The sequence below is a fragment of the Periplaneta americana genome, chromosome 7 (genome assembly GCF_040183065.1).
Source record: "Periplaneta americana isolate PAMFEO1 chromosome 7, P.americana_PAMFEO1_priV1, whole genome shotgun sequence".
In the NCBI taxonomy this organism is placed as follows: Eukaryota; Metazoa; Arthropoda; class Insecta; order Blattodea; family Blattidae; genus Periplaneta; species Periplaneta americana.
Genome location: NC_091123.1, coordinates 86991818 through 87015566, shown reverse-complemented (window position 1 = coordinate 87015566; position 23749 = coordinate 86991818). Strand labels below are relative to the sequence as shown.

At 35.9% G+C, this 23749-nt stretch overlaps 1 protein-coding gene across 2 annotated transcripts in view; it reads left to right on the top strand.

The window, feature by feature from the left end:
• Window positions 1-22731, top strand: part of LOC138703261 (spliceosome-associated protein CWC27 homolog) — a 127631-nt gene extending 104900 nt beyond the window's left edge. For both annotated transcript variants that reach the window (XM_069830997.1, XM_069830998.1), the window contains exons 8-10: window positions 287-443; window positions 11832-12043; window positions 22550-22731. In XM_069830997.1, coding sequence (XP_069687098.1) covers window positions 287-443; window positions 11832-11994 — 320 coding nt within the window. In that variant the 3' untranslated portion in view covers window positions 11995-12043; window positions 22550-22731. The remainder of the gene's footprint in view (window positions 1-286; window positions 444-11831; window positions 12044-22549) is intronic.
• The last annotated feature ends 1018 nt before the right edge of the window (window positions 22732-23749 follow it).

Here is a 23749-nt window from a genome sequence, read left to right as displayed (position 1 = left end):
TCAGATTATGCATTGTTGATTGTCATATATGGAAACTCCCATTTTTAATTATAATATAACCAGCAAGAAATTTGTCCTACTATCATAATAGCTTTATATTAATAAATTAATATTACCCATACCCAAACGGATCAGACTGTATTTTGGTTGCATAAATTTATGGAAAATAGAGTTTATTTAAGCTTATGATATCCTACAGTTTTCATGATAATTAGATAATGTTGATAACTTAAATTCACTTAGATAATTTATTGTATTATGTATTAACTAATATTTTGATTATCAGGAACATCAAGAGAAGATTATACGTTAGCACTCTTGGCCAAATTCCAAGAGAGGTTGGTATCTGCTAGAGTGAAAGCAGAAGAAAAGCAAGAGAGTGAAGAAGCACAAACTTCAGATTCGGTGGAGGATAAAGTTGAGGATGACGATGATAATGCGTGGTGAGTTATAATAAATGTATGCTTGGAAAAAAGTTTCACTTAGTATGGTGCTGTTGAAAAAGTGACATGAGCTAGTAACAGCCCTCTTAGTGGTGGTTCAGTGCTTCAGCTTTCGACAATAAAATCTTGTAATTTTACATTACAGATTTAATTTATTGGCTTACCTTATAAGTGCTGGAACTATCGACTATTCTCTCTAATGCAGCAGTTTCAAACTTGGGGGTCCTCGAGTTACTTCAAAGGGACCTGTGCGACCAACTTGTGTTTCGAAACAGTATTTTAACTAAGGTTAATGTTATCATGTTAATACTTTTTGCTTATCTCAGACTTTTGAGAGAGAGAGTTTAACATGATTGAGTTCATCTAAGGAGCTTCTCTTGGCTTACAAGTCTTACTACCTATCTGATATTTTAAATTCTGATCTTCAGGGTCCAACTTTAAATAACTTTAAACTGTGTTCACCATACAGGATAAGACTGAAGCAATGACAAAGAAATCAAACTAGTCTCACTCATTATCAATCGAGAATTCGATTCATTTCCCACTCTCATTGACTTTCTAGCAACACATGATGAGGTCTCGTCTGGTATCTTTGAACTATAGAAAATCTTCTTCATTCATTGACATTAAAATAAAAGGACAATTATCCTTTCTTCAATTGAAAAAACAATTATATGAAAAATCCTTTCTTGGTGACAAAGAATAGTTTCCCCATCAAAAAAGAAGAGGGACTGTTGGAATTAGGCCTATTAGAATTATCTTCTGATTCGAGCTTAAAAATCGTGTTTCCTATAACGTCCCTGTTGCAGTTTTAGTTTCATACACCACCCATATATCCCGATATGTCCCAGATTGCAATACAACATTTAATACCATTTGAATCGGCATATTTGTGTGAGAGTTACATTTTGTACTCTGGTCTTCTTGAAGAACAAAATACCAAAGTAAACTTAATATTGAAGTAGGTTTATGACTTACAGTTTAGAATTGAGCCAGACTTTGGAAAGCAACATCAACCATTCCTCTGATAACCTTATGGTAAGTCTAAAAAGCCGGTGTAATTTTTCACGGCAGAGACATGATATAACGCAAAATAACTTTGTATTTATGTATTTTCAAATTATATTCACAAGTTAAAACTGAAACTGAAATATTTGCTGTCAATTGCATTGTGCAAAGGAAGAGTCCACTGCAAAAGAGGAAATGTCAAATTTATTTCATTTTGCAGGAAACTGTGACTCTTGCTAACCAATCCTCATTACCAGAATAATTTTTCATCGATAATACTTACTTACTGGCTTTTAAGGAACCCGGAGGTTCATTGCCGCCCTCACATAAGCCCGCCATTGGTCCCTATCCTGAGCAAGATTAATCCAGTCCCTACCATCATATCCCACCTCCCTCAAATCCATTTTAATATTATCTTCCCATCTACGTCTCGGCATTCCCAAAGGTCTTTTCCCTCTGGCCTCCCAACTAACACTCTATATGCATTTCTGGATTCGCCCATACGTGCTACATGCCCAGCCCATCTCAAACGTCTGGATTTAATGTTCCTAATTATGTCAGGTGAAGGATACAATGCGTGCAGCTCTGCATTGTGTAACTTTCTCCATTCTCCTCTAACTTCATCCCTCTTAGCCCCAAATATTTTTCCTCTCTCAAAGTGAGAGTGCAAGTTTCACAGCCATACAGAACAACCGGTAATATAACTGTTTTATAAATTCTAACTTTCAGATTTTTTGACAGCAGACTAGATGACAAAAGCTTCTCAACCGAATAATAACAGGCATTTCCCATATTTATTCTGCGTTTAATTTCCTCCTGAGTGTCATTTGCATTTGTTACTGTTGCTCCAAGATATTTGAATTTTTCCACCTCTTCGAAGGATAAATCTCCAACTTTTATAGTTCCATTTCGTACAATATTCTGATCACGAGACATAATCATATACTTAGTCTTTTCGGGATTTACTTCCAACCCTATCTCTTTACTTGCTTCAAGTAGAATTTCCGCGTTTTCCCTAATCGTTTGTGGATTTTCTCCTAACATATTCACGTCATCTACATAGACAAGAAGCTGATGTAACCCAGTCAATTCCAAACCCTCTGTGTTATCCTGAATTTTCATCGATAATGCAAACAATAAATGACAAAAAGGAGGAATGTCAACCATTAATGCAAAGAATAAATAACAGAAAGGAGGAATGTCAGTAATCTTACAAAGAACCTTTGTGAGGGATGTTGTAATATTCTCTTGTATCTGCACAAGAAAACTGTTTGAGGTGTTGCAAATCTTTGAATTTATCCCATGAAATTAGTAACACATCTGAAATAAAAGGAACTATTATTGGCATCACTACTTATCAGCTTTTAGAAAAGTTTAAAAGTAAAAGTTATATTTATTGCCATGATATAGCTTCTCAGGCAGCAGGCATTAGCCTGTTACTTATCACATGCATCGCATGTATCGTAGCATGGATAGCCAAATGCGATATTAAATCTCGTATTGAAGATCTTTCTGTAATATTCATAAGAAACAAGTGGCAGTTTTTCTTTGTACATTTCATACATTTTATTAATATCTAGTGGTGTATTTGGCAGATAAACTCTCTCACTTTTCTTCCTACTGTAATGACTCTGCCGTCCCTTGAATGAGTTGATATGTTTGACCATACGGGCTATTCCATCTCAAGTCGACCGAAATATAGAGAAAATTGACCTTGCAATTTTTAAATACAATGAAACTTTTTCTGTCCGTAGACAACTGTGATATAATGCTTTGTACAAAGTTTGAGGCATCAGAACTTAATAGTGTTTAAATTAATAATATTTAAACATTTAGGAATGCAGTTATATTGTCAGACTCCAAAGCAGCTATTCTATCAATCGTCTCTAAACACACACCTTCATCTCAAACAGCAGAAAGAACTAAAATGCTCTCTCAATTAATATCACTCAAAAAAAGAATTGTATTTCAATGGATACCATCCCATTGTGGAATCCTGGGAAACGAGAATGTGGATGCTTTAGCAAAGAAGGGCAGCACTGCTACTTACACTCCTGTTACTAAATCTACGTATTACTCTGTGAAGAGATTTATTAAATCTACATACTTAGACTTCAACAAACAAAATTTGATAACTCAATCCCAAGGGAAAAAATGGAACTCTCTGCATCAAAATCCACAGTTAATTCCCGATTTACCACGAAAATCGTCTGTAGCTGCATTTAGATTGGCAACAGGCCATGATTGTTTGGCCAAGCACCTGCATAGAATTGGAATATATCAGTCCCCTAACTGCCCATTGTGCAACTCAAACCAAGAAATTGATTCGGAACACCTCAAAATCTGTGCTTCAGTGTCTGGTCATGATAATATCTTTGAAAAATATTGGAGTGCAAGAGGTCAAATGACTTTATTGGCAAACGCCTGGGATTAGAAAACAACAACAACAAATTTATCGTATTTTCATAAAATTAGCAACTTTAAACTGTTGTGGCTCCGAAACGCTTTCACCCAATCATCAAAATCATGGTTTATTTTGATGCTGAGAAGTTAAAGTTTATATTGACATGTAAACAGTTTTTCTTACTTTTTATGGAAATGGAGAAATTGAGATTTTTCTTCATTACGACGCCTTTGGCAACGAAAAAATATTTTTAAAATATATGGTTAGATTCAGCATTGAAAGTACAAATAAACACATATTTTTTACTGGTGGTACGTTGATAAGAAAGTATTGAAAATATCAAATAAAGAAAATAAATAGTATGCGCGTGAACCGTTGCTTACGAAATTATACAAGCTGGCGCATAGAGCTTGAAAAACGAGTCTGAAGTGGTTCCCTCGTAATGCCAATTCCGCCGCTTGGAGCGCTGTTCTGCCCTATGTATTCATAGCAGAACACTTAAAAGACATTGACATTTGGGACATTTAAAGGACTCATCATTGCTTATTAAATGCTTCGTACAATATTTTATGGACAATAGACGTAATTTGCAAACTTCTACTCCTCAATTATATTACAATAAAAGGCTGTCATTCTTGATATTAAAACATATTACATATAAACTGAGGGACTGTCTGCTCTGTACTTCAGTTCATACACCAAACATTTCCGGAAATAAATTAACTTGACATCTTACATATACGCACTATAGCCTACCCTTTTCACCTAATATTATTAATATTGTTATTAAATAAGATATTGCAACTAATTAAGGTACTGCATTATCTTTAATTTCCTTGAATTCATAATTACGCATTTGCAAGAAGGCCTAACTTTTCCCTCTCTTTTTAAAAAAAAATACGGACGTCACAATAACTGAGAAGTATAATTATTGCGCGATTTTTTCTTGCAGTGGTGAAAACATTGCGGGCTTATGTGAGGGCGGCAATGAACCTTCGGGTTCCTTAAAAGCCATTTGTAAGTAAGTAAGGTGAAAACATTTCTATAGGCCTACTGATTAATCTATTGAGCATAGTAATAGTAAACGCTGTAGTATTTTAGTGCGTGTACGCCTACTCAGCTCTTGTAAAACGAAATTTTCACTTTCACTTTCAACGGAACACTTACTTATATTCAGTTCTTGTATCTTGCAGTAAATTATCCATTTGTGATCATCTTTCCAATATAACCTCCCATTGAAACGACCACTTAAAATCATGAGCTAGAATTTATTATTTTAAAAACATTTCCACGTACATACTGTTATAATTGTTATGAACCACAATACAAAAGACAACACTGTGAAATTGGATTAATTTACCAAGATCAACATCAATACCGGTAGTATAAAATCACATATAGGCCTAGGCTATATTATTTCATTACTTTATGGTATTAATTAGAAGAATTAATTTTGAAGAATTTACAAATATGCTGAAATAATTTATGACACCTCTTATAGAAATGTAAAAATATGTACGTACATTTTGAAACAATGGGTATAGCACCACTTGAAAATGTTGACCATTTTAACAGTAACTTGTAAATTGTTCCATCACGTTGTCTATAGTGTTCATTTATTGTAGCACTTTTAGAACGAACGTGGTTCACATACATAAGAAGAAATGACGATGAAATGAGTCTAACACACAGTTTTCTTTAATTTTTAGCAAATGATGAAGTTGAATATATACTGTTACTTCATATCCTAACATAAGTAGAGTTGCCACCATAGATGTAACACCTGAAATGAATATTATAAAATAAATTAATGTATTGGTAATGATACAAGAATAAAAAGAAATTAGGCTAGACATAACCTCACAAAATTACAAACACATGCTAAAACAAAAAAAAAAAAAAAAAAAACTTTACGTATCCGTATATAATAAAACTAGATATTCCAGATATAATTTGTTTCACACGATAACCACCTCAGCCTATTTCGGCAGCAGCCATTATTAGTTACAGTTTGAGGTGCATACCTAATCTCATACTAACCTTGTTAAGTTCTCTAACCTAATTCACTGATAATTACGTAACAATACACAGGTCTAAAATACAGACAAATACACATTAATTACCTAATAAGTACAGCATGAAGATAATTCATTACTTTTGTCGGTATTTTCTAAAAGAGAAAGGGAAAATAGTAACAACATTATCTTCAATGTTTACATCACGTCGTTCACATTTTCATTAGGCCTATATCAGTAATGCTTGGTAAGTGAAACAATGCATGAAATTATTTTACATTTCGGGTCACATCATTCGAGAGTCGGAAAATGCAATTCGCCACTTTTAACATAGCATTGCTTGTTATATGAGAGAACTTTGACATTTACCTTAACCTATAAAGATACGACCTGTTGGTACCGAGTTCTTCACATAGCAAAACACAGACAATTTTCGAATATAACTTAGCTGAACAAACTTAAAATAACACTGTAATATGCTTGGCATATTTATAATATTCGTACTCAATCAGTAATGCACAATTAATCGAACTATTTTCACGATGCACAATGCTTTGTAATGGTACTATTCATCATTTCATAGGGCAGAGAGGCGAACCTAGCGGCAGAAATTGTCATGACTCACAGAGACCTACTCTCGATCGTGCTATGCGCCAGCTTGTGTAATCCCGTAAGCAACGGCGTGAACTAACCAGCTGACTGTGATGCGAGAGTTAGTCGAGACAAGCAAGGCCAGGAGACATAAACACGTGATGTTTCCTCTAGCAGTCGTGGCTGGGCTAGCTTTATCACAAGTTTTCATAAACACAGGAGAAAAATGACGCCCAATGCTCGCTTATCTAAAGCTCTCAGCCATTGCGCCATTCAAGTCTAGGCGTGTGAAAATAATCTATTTAATACTCTCGAAACTTATTGCTGTACCACTAAGCAAACAATGCCGAATACCTCTTAATACTGCAAGGTTTTTTCTCAATATTTTTTTACACTTTTACAAATGATCAAAAAGCCTAAAAACAAGTAAAATCAGATTATCTGTCTCTCTGTGTACAATAAAAATAAGGATTACTTCTTAACATAACCTACCAAATGTCAGCTTCAAAATAAGCTCTCGTTCAATGTTCTGCAGTAAATGGTTCCAGAGTTATGAGCCCTGAAAGAGGCTTGTTTTTATAAAATACGCTAAATTTGTCGCTCAATAATACGAAAACTGTTTGACTTACGACAGTATATTTTTGAAAATGCACTCCCCTCAGCACCTTGTATAAGTAGGGAAAAAATTAGAGTATAAAAAAAATGCGAGGTTTTTTACTGATCGATTTCATATGGAATAGCCCATACTGTCTGCGACATCTTTTGGTTTTCTGCTATGTTTGTGGTCATATTTGCCTCACCAATCTTTCAGTAGTGTCCCAGTGGTTTTAGAGCTTTATGTAGATTCTGAATGCCTTATAGCAGCATTTCTCTAACTTATTTGAAGTGAGAACCACTTTTTTTAAGTCAGAACAATTCTATGGACCACCTTACTTTTGTTCCTTTCGAAAGCAATTTTATAATTTTTATAGCATATTTTAATACCAGTATACTTATATTTTTAAATAGAATTAAATAATTATAATACTTTTCTAATTATATTTTTTGTAGCCAATCACAAGTAACTTATAACAAATTCTGTGCATTGTTGAGTCATCGCTTGCCTGTTAGCAGTTAGTTGTTTGAAATCCTTCTTATGTGGTACACGCAGTAGTTGTCCATGTCTCTGTTAAATAGTTCCCATTATAAATAATGGAAAACTGGCTTCGATCCAGATCTTTGAAAAGAAAGGAACAAGATGGTACGCTTCATTTAGACAGTGCTAATAGTTCACAAGCTGTGTGTGAAGAAATATATTAATATCAGTGATTGTAGTGCCACTAAAGAAATATCTAGTCCTAGTGGTAGCTGTTCAAAGAAAAAATACTTTCGTAATATGATAAGAGTTATTTGGAACTTGGATTTACTTGATGTGGCAATGAGTGTGAACCAAAACCTCGGTGTGTTGTTTGTTAAGAAGTGCTTTCAAATGAGTGTATGAAACCCGCGAAATTGAATTGGCACTTACAGACGAAACATGCAAGTGTAAAAAGTAAACCTGTCAGATTTTAAAATAGGCGGAGTCTAAAATTTCTTATATCGTTGTCTGGAAAAACAAATATAATTAATGCAGAAACATGCCTGATTTTCAACAAGCAGAGATGCAATTTGGCACGTTCTAGTATTGGTGTACGATGTACTTGTACGTGCCCATTTCAATCTTCATACTGGGTGTTGGCAAAACTATTAAGAAACTCATCAACACATAAAAAGGTTCGGTACTTTGGTCCTCTGTTATGAATTCGGGTGGTTCCTGACTGGGTTACAGGCTCAGCGCCAGATATGCAGGGAAAAGATGGCGAGAAATGCCACGTCCATAGTTCATAGTGCTGTATATCCCTTTTTTGTTGCTGAGAGTAGAGTGGGAAGTGGGTACAAGGATAGGGTAAGAAATTTCATAAAATATTAGTACTGGGAGAAAAAGTGAAAGGTGATTGCCATGTGTCATTTCCAAACTCTGAGATTTTCAGCTATAGTGTGATACGCAATTCGTTTGAATTATATATTTTTCTTCTGTCTTCTTTGAAGGACCACAAGGGCAGAACTCGAGGACCACAGGGGTCCGCGTTCCATAGTTTGAGAAACGCTGCCTTATAGCATACAGCAATTCCTTTGGTACCATCTTCTTCAACGATTCTGACTCTGTATGAATAAGACGTATCATGGAATACAGAATTTTCTTCTGGGTTTCATGGTCTACAATTCTGAATGGAAAGAACAGTTATTAATCTACATAGATATGCGTTTTGTTCATCCACAGATCTCAAAGCATTAATAATACATTTAATTTCTTGTTGTGGAATGACCTCAAAACACTGATAACGTTTGCACTTGCAGTCTGGTCCAGTTTCATGCATTGATAACCTCAGTGTTTTCATTACATCACTACTTCTACCATAACTTTTACGTTTTCTTGTACCTGTGTTTATTTTCTTCAGACTGGTGCACACACCTTCACTGTCTTCCGAAGATGCCATAATTAGGCATGATTTTAAACTTTAAAAAATAACAATAAATCACACAGCAGAAAATTTCTAAACATCACTATGAACAAATAATACTCGTAAACAAATGAGTACTTAGTCGTGTCATACATTAATGTTATGACATTTCCCTTTTTTATACTGTTTCACTCTGACATTCTCCCTTTTTGTGTTGTATACCAATTCGTCAACACGATGTAGATCTGGAACTGTCATCTTTCTTGCAGTGCAACAAAGTGTTGATCCTTAAAACAGAAAAGTAGTAAGCTACTCAAGTCTCTTTATCAAAGGTATTTTAAAAATACTGAAAAAACAGTTCACTGCAAACTGTGTATAGTCTGTCATAAATTTTACACACTAACACACTCAGCTTGCTGAGTAACTTTCCCGTTTATAATCATGGTTACGATCTTGAAAAGCTAATTTCTAATTTGTTATGGAAAAGAAACTGTGTTGGGGAAAATTTTCTTTGTGACATATTTTCCATCACAAAAGTAGAGGCATTTAATCAATCTTTATAGACGAATACATGTGCACTTTATAAATTTATATGGGCCCATTGTACTTTTTCCAGAGACGAATTTTGAATGGCAGTTAAATTTTGTCTGGAACAGTTTCATTCAGGAAAGCAGTTATTTTATTTGTTGTAAATCCCAGCTTTTCTCCCTTACAAAGAAAGCCGTGCTAAGGATTTTTATGTCCCTTAAAGATACATTTACCTTTGCCCGGTTTTGAACTTGCAAATCTCAGATTCTTTGGCAAGTATGACAACCATTAGACAGCAGAAAATGACTTACAGACTAGCTGCTGAAAACATATTGAGGGAAAAACAGAAATAATAACTAGAATAAAACTAACGTGGGTGAATCCAGAAATGCATATAGAGTGTTAGTTGGGCTGCCGGAGGGAAAAAGACCTTTGAGGAGGTCGAGACGTAGATGGGAAGATAATATTAAAATGGATTTGAGGGAGGTGGGATATGATGATAGAGACTGAATTAATCTTGCACAGGATAGGGACCGATGGCGAGCTTATGTGAGGGCAGCAATGAGCCTCTGGGTTCCTTAAAAGCCAGTAGGTAAGTAAGAATAAAACTAACATACACATCAAAAAAAGTTTGGAACCAATAGAGTTTTATATAATTTTCTTCCTTTAAAAGAAATCTATGTTATCCCACTGATTGTATAGATACCTTTCCACTCTATTGAAGTTAATCATGTTGTTATGGTACGAATTTTAATAAATAAACTATTGTTTTGCAGGATTATGTATAACATTGCATAATTTGATCTATCAATATACGATATTAAACAGTTTTTCCCTTAAAATAAAGGATATTGAAGGCATTCTGAAACAAGTTTAGTATGCCTGAACACATAGCGGTAAATTATCTTGTGCACATTATCACCTTATGTAAAGAAGGGCTAATACATAGGCAGATTGCCCTGTGTGTTGGTGTTAGCCATATTGCTATTGGAAAGACCTGAAAGCGTTATTTGGACACAAATAGAGTAGCAGATAGGTTTCGAGAAGGTCATCCGAAGGTAACCACTCAAGCTGAAGATAGGTATTTGGGGTATCTAGTTCGTAAGGAGCCAAAAACCAATGTTTCAAAGCTACGAAATGCTTTCCTTTGGACCACTGGGAAGCACATAAGCACCCAAACCATTAGAAATCGTCTTCACGGGTTGAACATGCATCCAAGGCAACCATGGCGTATACCTCCACTCAACCGCTATTGTCCCACAGCTCGTTTTCGATGGGCAAGAAAGCATCGGAGATGGAAGCAAGAGAGGTGGGGTTCTGTGCTATTCACAGATGAAACAAGGATTTGTCTAAGACCTGATTCAGGAAGAGTTCGAATCTGGAGAGTACCTGGTTATGCAGTACCTGCCCTCCATCCCGTAGAACACATAGCAAAACGCTGTGCATCAGTGCAACCAGCGAGAGCCAAAAACTATGATGCATCCCTTATACAATCCGTCACTCAGCAGTGCTTGCCTTCATACCTGTCTGATACATAACTGTCTCTGCCAGGGAATGTGGAGTGGGGAGTTAAGGGATAGTCTGCAGTACCTCAGTTGAGATATTGACACTCAGAGCTAATCTAGTGTATAACTGGCCTTATTAATACCATGGAAGCCTGTACTGGAATGAGTGTTTTATTAGCAATTTTTTAAAAGTGATTTCCACGTTTAAATGCAAACTTTTTTGTATGATTTACATATTTAATTCCGACTTTTTCCATGATTTACGTATTTAAATAACGACTTTTTTTCACGAATTACATTAGTTTTATTTACTGATTTTGATGTCTTTTATTCACTGTTTTACAGTGTCTCTACTTATGAGTAAAAATCATGAGTTAAGTGGTAAATTCCTACACTTATTTTAATTTTCTATTGATCCCGTTTTTCACATGTTGTGCCTCTTAAATGACATTTTCCAAACACATTGTATAAAATAATTGAGAATACATTGGAAGTAGCGATAATGAAATTCTAAATAAAATTGTTACGCAGTGGTAGAAAAACACAACGCATAACAGTTGCTTTCTACAGATAATCGAAAATTAATATGAAACAAGGTTAATACCATGAGTGCTGCCCCATTGGCGCCATCCACGAGACTCAAACTAGTTCTCAGAGGATTTCAGATTAAACAATTTTATTTAAGAATAATGTAGTCATGATTCTGTCTATTGTTCATACACCATCTGGTATGAGATGTTGCTGTTTTTTCCTGTAAATAAAGTTGACATTTAAAAAACTAATGATTCAGTTCAAGTGCCATCTATCCAACTAGTTAACATTCTCATAATATTTCTCTTTGTATGATTTGTTTTCAGGCTTACCCACAAACTGAGATTCGACGCAAATGTACCTGTACTTGCCAAAGATGCAAGTACTAAAAGTGACGATTGGTTTGAAATATATGATCCAAGAAATCCTATAAATAAGAGGAGAAGAGAAGCAAGTAAAGACTTGATGAAAACAAGAGAGAAGAGATGAAATTTCTTAAAACCTTACTCTGTTACATGTTTTAAGATTCCTTTCTGTGGTAAGTGTATCAACTACTGTAGTCAGTTCCCCCTACATCTGTCTTGTGCTAAAAAGAAATATATAATGATTGAACTAAATTACTCATCATTTCAATGGAATATTAAGCCTTATGTGATGGACAGTGTTGGGTAGTTGCCCAGATAATTCGTAATAATGTGAACTAAATTCGCTGATGTACTGGGAAATAATAATGTTAACTTAGAGTAAAATGAGATTTTTTTACTTTCTCATACAAACAACTTTCACCTCTGTTTACCTCTTCTTTTTCTACATTTCTTTGGGAATTACTGTAAATGTTTCTCACATTTCTTGCCTTTTTGGGAGTTTATGTACACTTTGCTGGATTAATGCTTATCATTTTCATCTTGCACTTAGGAGGTTCGAGGTTCAATCCCAAGGGCCTCCTATCCTGACTTGGATTTGTCGTGGTTTTCCAAGTTCCTTCATGCGAATCTGGCATAGTATCAATTCAAAGGGCTTCGACCCTCCTCCATCCCAATGATAGGCCTGCCAACTATCTGTGAATTGTCACACCTTGCAAAATGTGCCCTCTGTGAGCAGCATAAAGAATCACGACACTATGGAGAAATCTAGGACAATGTACACTCTCCCAAAAAGTTCCCTTTACCTCCTTCCCATTTTCAGAATTTTACACAGCAACTCCAAGAACACCGACCCACTACCACTCACTGGTTTTCTAAACAAAAGCAGCTATCACGTATACTGTGTTGATAACAACGTTTATGGTCACATGCATCAATGCCAGTTAGTGTAACCACTGGTTAAAATTGTCACCTAACCACTAGTAAGCATTTTTATGGTGAATCACTCTCAGAACTTAAAAAGGAGGTTAACCATGGTAATCTCTAATTGGCCATTTTCGATTGGTTAAAAGAGATAACCAGTGATTAGTAGGCCTAGTAAAAAAAATGGCGGCCAAATCCACAGCTGATTATTTCGAAACCGATTGATTATTATGGGTTACTTGGATAGGGATTGTAGCGAGCGTGAAGTTTCTTTAGTTGAAAGAGAGAATTCTTACGAGGAATTAGGTGACAGAACATTTCATGAGAGATTTCGTTTTTCAAAATCTGTTGTGTCATTTCCACTGCAACAAAGGAATCATTTGGAATAACCCACAAACAGAAACAGTCTTATTTTTCCTATTAATTGGCTGTTTACGTAACGATTCTATGAAATTGATTTTCTGTATTTATGGGGAAACATTTGAGTATTTCTTTTCCTACATCACAGGTTGAATGAAGAAATGTTATGGGTGGATTTTAGGATATTGCACAGTTCCCTGGTATAATTTGGACCCTGAATTGTACACACATCCCTACTAATCTTCTTTGCGCTCTTCCTTTTTTAAGACTATGGATCTGTGAAATTTCTAACTTGTACATTTTTACACCAATTAATCTGAAACTTTTACCACATATTTCTTACAATATGGACATGTAATACACAAATTTTCACTTTTATATGCCAATTAATTTACTTATAATTAATTATTGTTTTTTTAATACTGAATTATAATTGTCCCAATTTTCAAATATACATAATTTTTCTTTAAATTTATATTTAATTTATTCCTGATAGTTGTAAATGTTAAAAAAAAAATGTTATGTTTTATTTAATGACGCCCGCAACTGCAGAGGTTATATCAGCATTGCCGAATGTGCCGGTATTTTGTCCCGCAGGAGTTCTTTTACATGCCAGTAAATCTACTGACATGAGCCTGTCGCATTTAAGCACACTTAAATGCCGTCGACCTGGCCCGGGATCGAACCCGCAACCTTGGGCATAGAAGGCCAGCGCTATACCAACTTGCTGACCAGGTCGACTGATAGTTGTATGTAAAATATGACACATGCTTTTCATACTTTTTCAATTACTTTTTGAGAAAAAAAAAATATTTACCCTTTTAGTTCTTAATTTTTCAATACATGAGGATTTGAATACTTTCAATAGCAGAATAAAACACATGTGTCAGTTTGCTTCACATGTTTTTGTGGACTTCTGTGCAAAATTTCATTGAGATTGAAGAAAAATTGCGTTCATTATAGCATTTTGAATGTTACAAAATGTTGAAAATTGGAAAATCGAGAAAACAAGTATCGAAGTACAGCATGTATTATATGTACTATCGATATCCTTCCTTCCTATACAGGTCTAAAACATACAGTTTTGTCGTACGTAACAGCGCGAAATAGATTGAAGTACAAAGTTTGTCAGAATGACAGCTACAGTCTATAGAAAACTAGAAAGGTATTGACAGTTCTCTCTCTCAGACACTGAAATTGTGCGGTAGTGCGTGCTGCTGATTGCTGTTCGAACTGAGCAGGTGACGCGAACTCGTAAATTTGTATAATACAGACTCTTTAACTAGACTAATATGCAAATGATATGTAGTGTAAACCATAATCAGGATTTCATGTTGTAAATTTGAAGTTATAAAAGAAAGATACAATTTTCAGCTCCATGGACTACCTTATGTCAGCTAATAATGTTTCATGGAGAAGTGTCAGGTCTACATAAATCTGAGTGTCATAATGTGGCAATCAGTGCAAAAAATAGTGGGGTGTGGGTTTATCTAAGCCAGGCGTTTCAGATATCAAAATCAGTATTAATGATGCAGAATCAATTAAGCCTATTTCAGTTTATCCCGATGACTTTAATAGGGCGAAAGATGATACTGATCCTATTTCTGACGATCCTATAAAATGAATAATAAATTAATTCCTTCGTAGTCATATTGTTAAATGATGGGGCCAGGGAAAAAACTAGGTAAGTCACTTTTTCCATGAAACCTGATTTTTTCGCTGAAACAGTTGACTTACCTGCTTCTTTTCCTGTACACCAAAAATTTGAAGGCAAATAAACCCATGACTGATCTGTTTCTTTTCCTGTTTCATACCTCTAAAAGATAGTCCTTTCCGTAGAGAATCTAATGGCACTTCAAACTCCATCTCGACAAAACAGTGACTTATCTGGTTTTTTCCCTGGACCCTTCAAATGAAGTTACGTTACTCAAAAAAATATGGACAGTGATTTTAAAAATTCTCGTAGGCAATATATTGAGTTTCCGATGAATATTTAAGTGGAAGAAATGCAACCTGGAAACACAACAGTATCTGAAGGCAAACAAATGCAACACGAGAGTATAGGATACGTTCGTTTTGATGTAAAGCAGAGTAAGCGCAGTCATTTTTAAACATTGGCTGTTATCTTTGCAGAGGTGTGGCTGCTTTCCTTTATTCACTTTGTAGAAATGTACCGCCACAGACTTAACCCTGGTTAAATGAGGTATCAGCTAACCATGTGTAAGTAACTGGTAATTGTGAATGGTACACACAAATTAGGCATTTTAACCATAGTTACTTGTTAATCATGATTTCTTAACTCATAGTTACTGTGTTTTAACTAGTGTTGATGCACATCACCATTTGTCTATTTCCTTCACTCTTCCATCCTTGTAGAATTGTCTGGCCTATATAATGCGGTTATCCATGTCCTCTAAGTCTTGTATTTACTCACAATTAATATTGAAACATCTGCCTCAATATATTTTCGACTCTGGCAGAACAGAATGAAATTAAACTCATCTGGTACCAGGGCATTGTGGCACTGACGGAAACGAAAAAGCTGACAAACTTGCAAGATAAGATATGATTACAAAATACATTTCTTGCCCATGTGGTCATCCGCCAGGCCGGGCTCCCACCCTCCTCTGAACTATAGCATGGAGGGTGCGTGCATCCCGCTTTAACATGAGGGGGAGATGGTTGCTAGTGACATGCGTTGATGTGTTTCAACTAACTTGAAAATACGAGACCTAAAGAATTCGCACAGGCACGAAAGAAATGACATACACACAAGCTTAGGACTGCATTTTACAATGGAACAATACTTGGCCTACAGTAAACTCTCGATGAATTGGGATGTTTATTATCGAGAACGATCCATAGTGAAAAAAAATATATACACTGACTGACAAAAAAAATCACGCACCAAGAAGGAGTTGTGTGAATTGCATGAAACCTGATGCGGATGATCGTAACATTGATGTATGTAAAAGATTACAATATTAGAGCAAAATAATAATTTTTTTGCTGAAAACTGACCACCTGAATTGAGGCTCTAGTACCCTGTTTGTCCACCTCTAGTTTGGATGCAAGCTGTAATACGGGCGGGTATGGAGGCATACAGATTTCGTATGGTATCCTGCGGCATCTGTCCATATTTGCCGCAACTGGTTCTCTATATCTTGTAAACTCCTAGGTCGCTGAAGTTGGCATCCCAGGTGATCCCAGACATGTTCGATTGGTGACAACTCTGGCGATCGTGCAGGCCATGGAAGTGTGAGAACATTGCGGAGGCATTCCCGTGACACCCTTGCTGTGTGCGGCCGAGTATTATCCTGATAGAAAAGACCTTTTGGAAATCCTGCCATGAGTGGCAACACATGTGGCTGAAGGATGTCCTGCACATATCGCTGCGCTGTTATTGACCCTCGTATCATTACTAGGGGTGACCGACTGTCATACGTGATGACCCCCCAGACCAGCACGCCAGCAGTGGCTGCAGTGTGTTGCGCCACAGAAAATGTAAGATTGAGGCGTGCACCACGAGGTCTCCAGACACGAACACGACCGTTGTCAGAGCTCAAAGAGAACCTGGATTCGTCACTAAAGACAATCCGGTTCCAGTCTTCAGCAATCCAGGTTTGTCGCTCACGACACCACTGCAAACAGAGGTGACGGTGGACGGGTGTCAATGGCAGGACACGTAATGGGCGCCGTGAGACCAAATTTCCTTCAGCCTAGTGCCTGGAAATGGTTCGGGCAGACACAGGGGCCTGTAATAATAATGGTGCTACCTGTCTTAGGATGGCGGGCGACGAAACAGCTGGATCTGTTCGGGCTTGCCGGAGGATTCGACTTTCTTCTCTCCTGGCATCCTGAGCCCAGTCGCCGTGTGTGCGTGCCCTCACGCATCCACTGATCCCAACACGTCCTAACGGTGTGGTCAGAACGGCATAGGTGGCTGGCGATTCGCCGATACGCCATCCAGCCTCGCGCATTCCAATAATGCGCCCCCTCTCAAACTCCGTTAACTGGGTAAAGTCTCTTCGATTGCGTCGTAGAGGCATGTCGAATGATCGACGACTTTTATGCAACCGGAAACAACAGTCCACTACGTTCGAGTAGCCTATGCAAGCCCTTTTATAGGCCACGAATGACAGCAGGTTCACGACCTCTGGTGGCAACACCATTCAACAGATTACGTTACTATGCTAATCATTTGACAATCTCACTGAGATGTAACTGTATGCCGAGGTTTACAGCAAAACGACAACTCCTTCTTGGTGCGTGATTTTTTTTGTCAGTCAGTGTATATATATATATAGGCCTATAAATAATATAGTCTATGTAACTTATTGAAACGATGTGTCAGAATCCGTTAAAATTAAAAAAGAAATGAGACCCACTCATTATATCTATATACAAATGAAAACAAATATTAATGCAACTTTCCCATTATACAAGCGTAAACAGTGTGAGCTACAAGGAAACGCAGTGAATTGAAATGACTCATTCCGTCAGTTTTGACGGAACTGACGGAATTTCCGTTCAGTTGGAAACACTGCTGCCTGTTATTTTGGAGTTCAACCCCTCCATATCGGCAACCAGCAATCAAAATTTTAAATTCGAATAGCATTCCGGTGCATTCAAGCCATCTGTCGGAATGTTGAAGGAGTAGAATAGGAGTACCACCACCACCACCACCACCACCACCACCACCACCGAGCTCATAGACTTGATCTTGGACCAAAGTAGGATCTACTGTATTCAGAAAAATCTATCTACTCATTCTACTGACTCTACAACAAAAGATAATATTTTAGTTTTTCTTGGCATTCTTTTGATTTCTGGCTATAATAAATTTCCACACAGGCGACTTTATTGGAGTACATTACCAGATTTACATAGCGTTTTGATTTCTATGAGGTGGAATACTTTTGGCGATATGAGACGACTGCATTTTGCTGATAATATGGCAATTTCAAATGATCGCTAAGTTGGACCAATTTTCGATATACTAAATAAGTCATTCAAAGTCTGTGACATTCCAGAACACCTGAATATTGATGAAACAATTGATTGATGTACAACATTTGTATGTAAAAAATGTAGTGTATACCACTGCATCCAGAATGCCAGAAAATCTATCACACTGAAAATTGAGCAGCACATTGTAAAATGTATTGTTTTTTAAATATAATTTTCTTATGTAAACAATTATTTCAACATCTGTAGCCTTTGTGCGATGTATAAATTATGTGAAAGAAGTGAAAAGTTCATAACATGTATGATTTGCAAACATATTTCGAGGTTTTGAATATGGTAACTTAATAAGTATATTTTTGATGTCTTTATTTCCCAATGGCAGGATTTCCTGCCACTTCAATAATAGGCCTATGAAAGCCTAATAATGTCCGGATTTTCTGGAAAAATATTCAGATGTACATTTCATATCATTGTGATGGTAGAATATGAATACAAGTTCTAAAAACCACAAAAAATGTTCTGGGCATTAATGGGTTAAGAGAAAGACTATCAGTAGCCAAGCGAATAGAGCAACAAGTTAATATTAGTAAATTCAATATTCTGAAATTAAAGGACGAGGAAACTAAGCAACATTATCAGGTCGAACTTTCGAATAGGTTTGCCATTTTAGAAAGATGTTAATAGCATGTGGGAAAATATCAGAGATAGTATCAAAATTGCAGCTAAGCAGAGCATAGATTATTATGAAACTAAGAAAAAGAAACCGTGGTTTGATGAAGATTGTTGCATGGTAGCAGAAAGAAGGAAACAGGCAAAATTGAAATTCTTACAGGATCCAGTTGAGGTGAATAGATATAATTATTTCAATGAAAGATGGGAAGCAAGTCATACACATAGGAATAAAAAGAGATGTTATTTGAAGAAAAAACTGAATGAGGTAGAAACAAATAGTAAGAATAAAAACATTAGAGATTTATATAAGGGTATAAAGGAATTTAAGAATGGATATCAGGCAAGGGTAAACGTGATCAAGGATGAGAATGGTGACTTGCTTGTAGACTCTCATTCAATCCTGAACAGATGGAAAAACTATTTTGGACAGCTACTAAATGTACATAGGCCAAATAGAAATGATCAGGACGAAATTGAAATACAAACTGCTGAGCCATTTATACCCGAACCCACACTTTTTGAAGTCGAAATTGTGATAGAAAAGCTGAAAAATTACAAGTCTACAGATATCGATCAAATTCCAGCAGAATTAATACAGAAGGGTGGAAGCACATTATCTACCAAAATTTATAAACTTGTACTTGCTATTTGGAAAAAGGGAATTGTATCAGAATAATGGAAGGAGTCCATAATTGTACCTATTTTTAAGTAGGAGGACAAGAGTAACTGTGGTAACTTTTGAGGAATATCACTTTTGTTGACATCATACAAAATTTTGTCCAATATTCTTTTGAGAAGATTAACTCCGTATGTAGATGAAATTATTGGGAATCATCAGTGCGGTTTTTGGCGTAATAGATCGACTATTGCTAAGATTTTTCGTATTCGACAGATATTGTAGAAAAATGGGAGTATAAGGGTACAATACATCAGTTATTCATAATTTCAAAAAGGCATATGACTTGATGACTCGGTTAAGAGAGAAGTTTTATATAATATTCTTATTGAATTTGGTATTCCCAAGAAACTAGTTCGATTAATTAAAATGTGTCTCAGTGAAACTTACAGCAGAGTCCGTATAGGCCAGTTTCTATCTGATGCTTTTCCAATTCACTGCGGGCTGAAGCAAGGAGATGCACTATCACCTTTACTTTTTAATTTCGCTCTATAATATGCCATTAGGAAAGTTCAGGATAACAGAGAGAGTTTGAAATTGAATGGGTTACGTCAGCTTCTTGTCTATGCAGATGGCGTGAATATGTTAGGAGAAAATCCACAAACGATTAGGGAGAACACGGAAATTTTACTTGAAGCAAGTAAAGCGATAGGTTTGGAAGTAAATACCGAAAAGACAAAGTATATGATTATGTCTCGTGACCAGAATATTGTACGAAATGGAAACATAAAAATTGGAGATTTATCTTTCGAAGAGGTGGAAAAGTTCATATATCTTGGAGCAACAATAACAATTATAAATGACACTCAGGAGAAAATTAAATGCAGAATAAATATGGGAAATGCCTGTTATTATTCGATTGAGAAGCTTTTGTCATCTAGTCTGCTGTCAAAAAATCTGAAAGTTAGAATTTATAAAAGAGTTATATTACTGGTTGTTCTGTATGATTGTGAAACTTGGACTCTCACTTTGAGAGAGGAACAGTGATTAAGAGTGTTTGAGAATATGGTTCTTAAGAAAATATTTGGGGCTAAGAGGGATGAAGTTACAGGAGAATGGAGAAAGTTACACAACACAGAACTGCATGCATTGTATTCTTACCTGACATAATTAGGAACATTAAATCCAGATGTTCGAGATTGGCAGGGCATGTAGCACGTATGGGCAAATCCAGAAATGCATATAGAGTGTTAGTTGGCAGACCAGAGGGAAAAAAGACCTTTGGGGAGGCCGAGACGTAGATGGGAGGCTAATATTAAAATGGATTTAAGGGAGGTGGGATATGATGATAGAGACTGGATTAATCTTGCACAGGATAGGGACCGATGGTGAGCTTATGTAAGGGCGGCAATGAACCTCCGGGTTCCTTAAAAGCCATTTGTAAGTAAGTTGTAAGTAAGTGCCATTATTAAATATAAAATAATTAATTAATTAATAATAATTAAGGACGGAATTACGTCCAATGTAACTAGAAAATTTTGGACATCCTTCATATCGTGGAATAATGGCATATACATGCACACAGGTGCAAGATTAGCTAAAGTGTTCTTCTGATTTTAGGGTGTCACGTCCAGTTCGTTGTTTTACTTGGTTATTTAACGATGCTGTATCAATTACTAGGTTATTTAATGTCAGTGGAATTGGTCATAGCCAGATGTATTTGATAAGGGTACATGAGCAGGGATTGGTGTCTTCTCAGTTGGAGATTTTCTCTTCTTTTCATTTTTTAAGATATTGAGGCAAGTTCGGGAAAATGTGGTATAGCATCCACTTTTGTCTCCAGTTCTTCTGTGGAATAATAAATTGAGTGGCTCTTACTATCAAAACTGCAGGAAAATGGATATCACAAATTTAAGAATGAGCATACAGTTTTCTGTCTTCGTGGAATTGCTCTACACCACTTCTGAAAAATAACCTAGTCTTTTGGTGGAAAAAAGAAACGTCTTACTTTCTTACAGATTATATAACCGGATTTACACCAAGAACAAAACAATTAGGCATATTACTACTCGCTCAATAAAAATCAGCCGAACACTACAAGAAATATCTCCTTAATTCCATAGGAGAGCTAATTCTACCTGTTCTGTCCACAGTATGAAGAGGAAAACTGCAGTCTTAAAATGATCGCCACGCCAGTGTTTCGCTCAATTGCTGTGGTGACACCACGGGGTTTAGTAAGTCCCATTAGATCCTTGCCGAGTTACCACACTTTCTATTCTAAATGCTCTGCAGTGCTGTGTAGTTTCCCTTGTGTGATGCATCGAGGAAAATTCTAAACAGTGGCAAAAAGAACTACAGCTTTGACACATCACTCCTAGATGGGGACACTCAGGTGAATGACGCAAAACCAAGTACTCGCCATTGGAGAAGGGGGGGGGGGGAGTGAAACTAATCTTCATAAATAAACTTCAGTCCATTATAGCTGTTTCAGAAAAACCTTCACTGATCAAATGTTGATCTAGACACTGAAGTTGTGCAGAATAATCATTGTTTGCTGCAGTACGTCCCAGATACTAATGAATATGCAATTAAAGTTGGTTCGTTTTTTTCCAAAAAAAAAAAAAAAAAAAACTAATGCCTATGCACTGTACTGGTATGAAATTTGTAACTTAGTTTGTAGATTATTGTATTTCCCAGATCGTACAAGGACCCAAATTTTTTTGAGTATATCTAAATAAAAACTGCTCCACTTATAGATATTTTAGAGGCAATTCTGAATTTGTCTATTTATTTTTTGAGTAATTCCCTAAAATCATGACTACTGTTGTATTGCTAATAACTGTATATATTAACTGACTTTCACCTTTTTAAGTAATAGATTTTTTTCTCATGCTATGAAGAAAATTTACATTACATCTTCTAGATTCTCTTTCCCTTTAAGGGTTATTCAAGTAATATTTTTGGTAATTGCTATTACTAATTCTGTCCATTACAATTATGGTAATTTTTAGTTATTTTCGTTATGATCACCACCGCCGCCGCCATCACATTATTTGCTTTGTAACAGAAGACTATTTTTATCATATTAGTTATGCTAATAGTTATCATCCTCGTGTAATGTATTGTTTTTTATGTTTTTAAGGTCTGACGATTGGAACTTTCAACAGAGTGCTGACCAAAATCAAGAGCCTATGGTCTTCAGAATGTGAAAACATTATCGTCATTCTTGAGAATTACAGAATTGTGTGTTGTAACTGTCATAATGGCATCCATTTTTTTTTTCTGTTCCAAAAAGCCTTTCACATCCTGTATAAAATATATATATATATATATATATATATATATATATATATATATATAATGATGTAAGGAGAAAAAGATATATAAGAATTTTCATCATTAAGAATTTACTTTTGAGAAACTTCTTTAAGAAATTTGTTACACATTCAGCATGCAAAAGTGGAGAAGAAATATATGTGAAATAATTTGATAATGAAACACCTTTTCTATTGATCGGCAATTCGTGAATCTTTATTGCATGGAACCATTTATGTCTTCTTGTCATGTAAAGACATTGGTATAGCAGACTGAAGTGGAAGTATATTAGAATGAGTTCGTAATTGATATGATGAGTCCTCAACAACACAGGATTCACTTCTACCTGCCATTTTTATGTGAACTGTGCCCTGTGGCTGCTGTGACACTGAATTTCTTCAAGAAGTCGCCTTCAAAACTCATTTAACTTGCCGAAAGTTGTCTAGAACATAGCTGCCCGAATTCAACATGCATCATGTCATTGATTAATGCTGCCATTTGGTGGAAATCTTCTGGAGTTACTTTCAGCATCATCACTAGCGCCTGTAAGCAAGACTTAGTCAAATAGTATAGGGTATGTAGAAGTGAGACTTTACATCAGATATAAATTGTTTCATTAAAATGCAAGGGTCCAAAAGAGACTTGGTATTTACGCAAACAGACGAGATAAAATGCCACTATGGGGAAGAGTGGGGAAAGAGGTGTGACACGGATTTTGAAAGGTAAATGTCAGAGACTTGACAGGAGATTAATAAGCATTGACTTCATCTGTGGCATAAACTAATCGAACCTAGGAAAAATCGTATACTTATGCAGTAAAATACCAGTATAACGAAATCTTAGGGATCTCTGAAATTATTTCGTTATAGTGAAATTTCGTTCTATCGAAATAACGTTATTTACCTAAAGAAAAAGCATGCTTGTTCATTTACCTCTATTTGTGCCGTAAATTTAATAAATATCACGTATTTTGCATGTAGGCCTGGAAAATATCCTTCAATAAAATAAAAAGCTGAACTTGCATTGT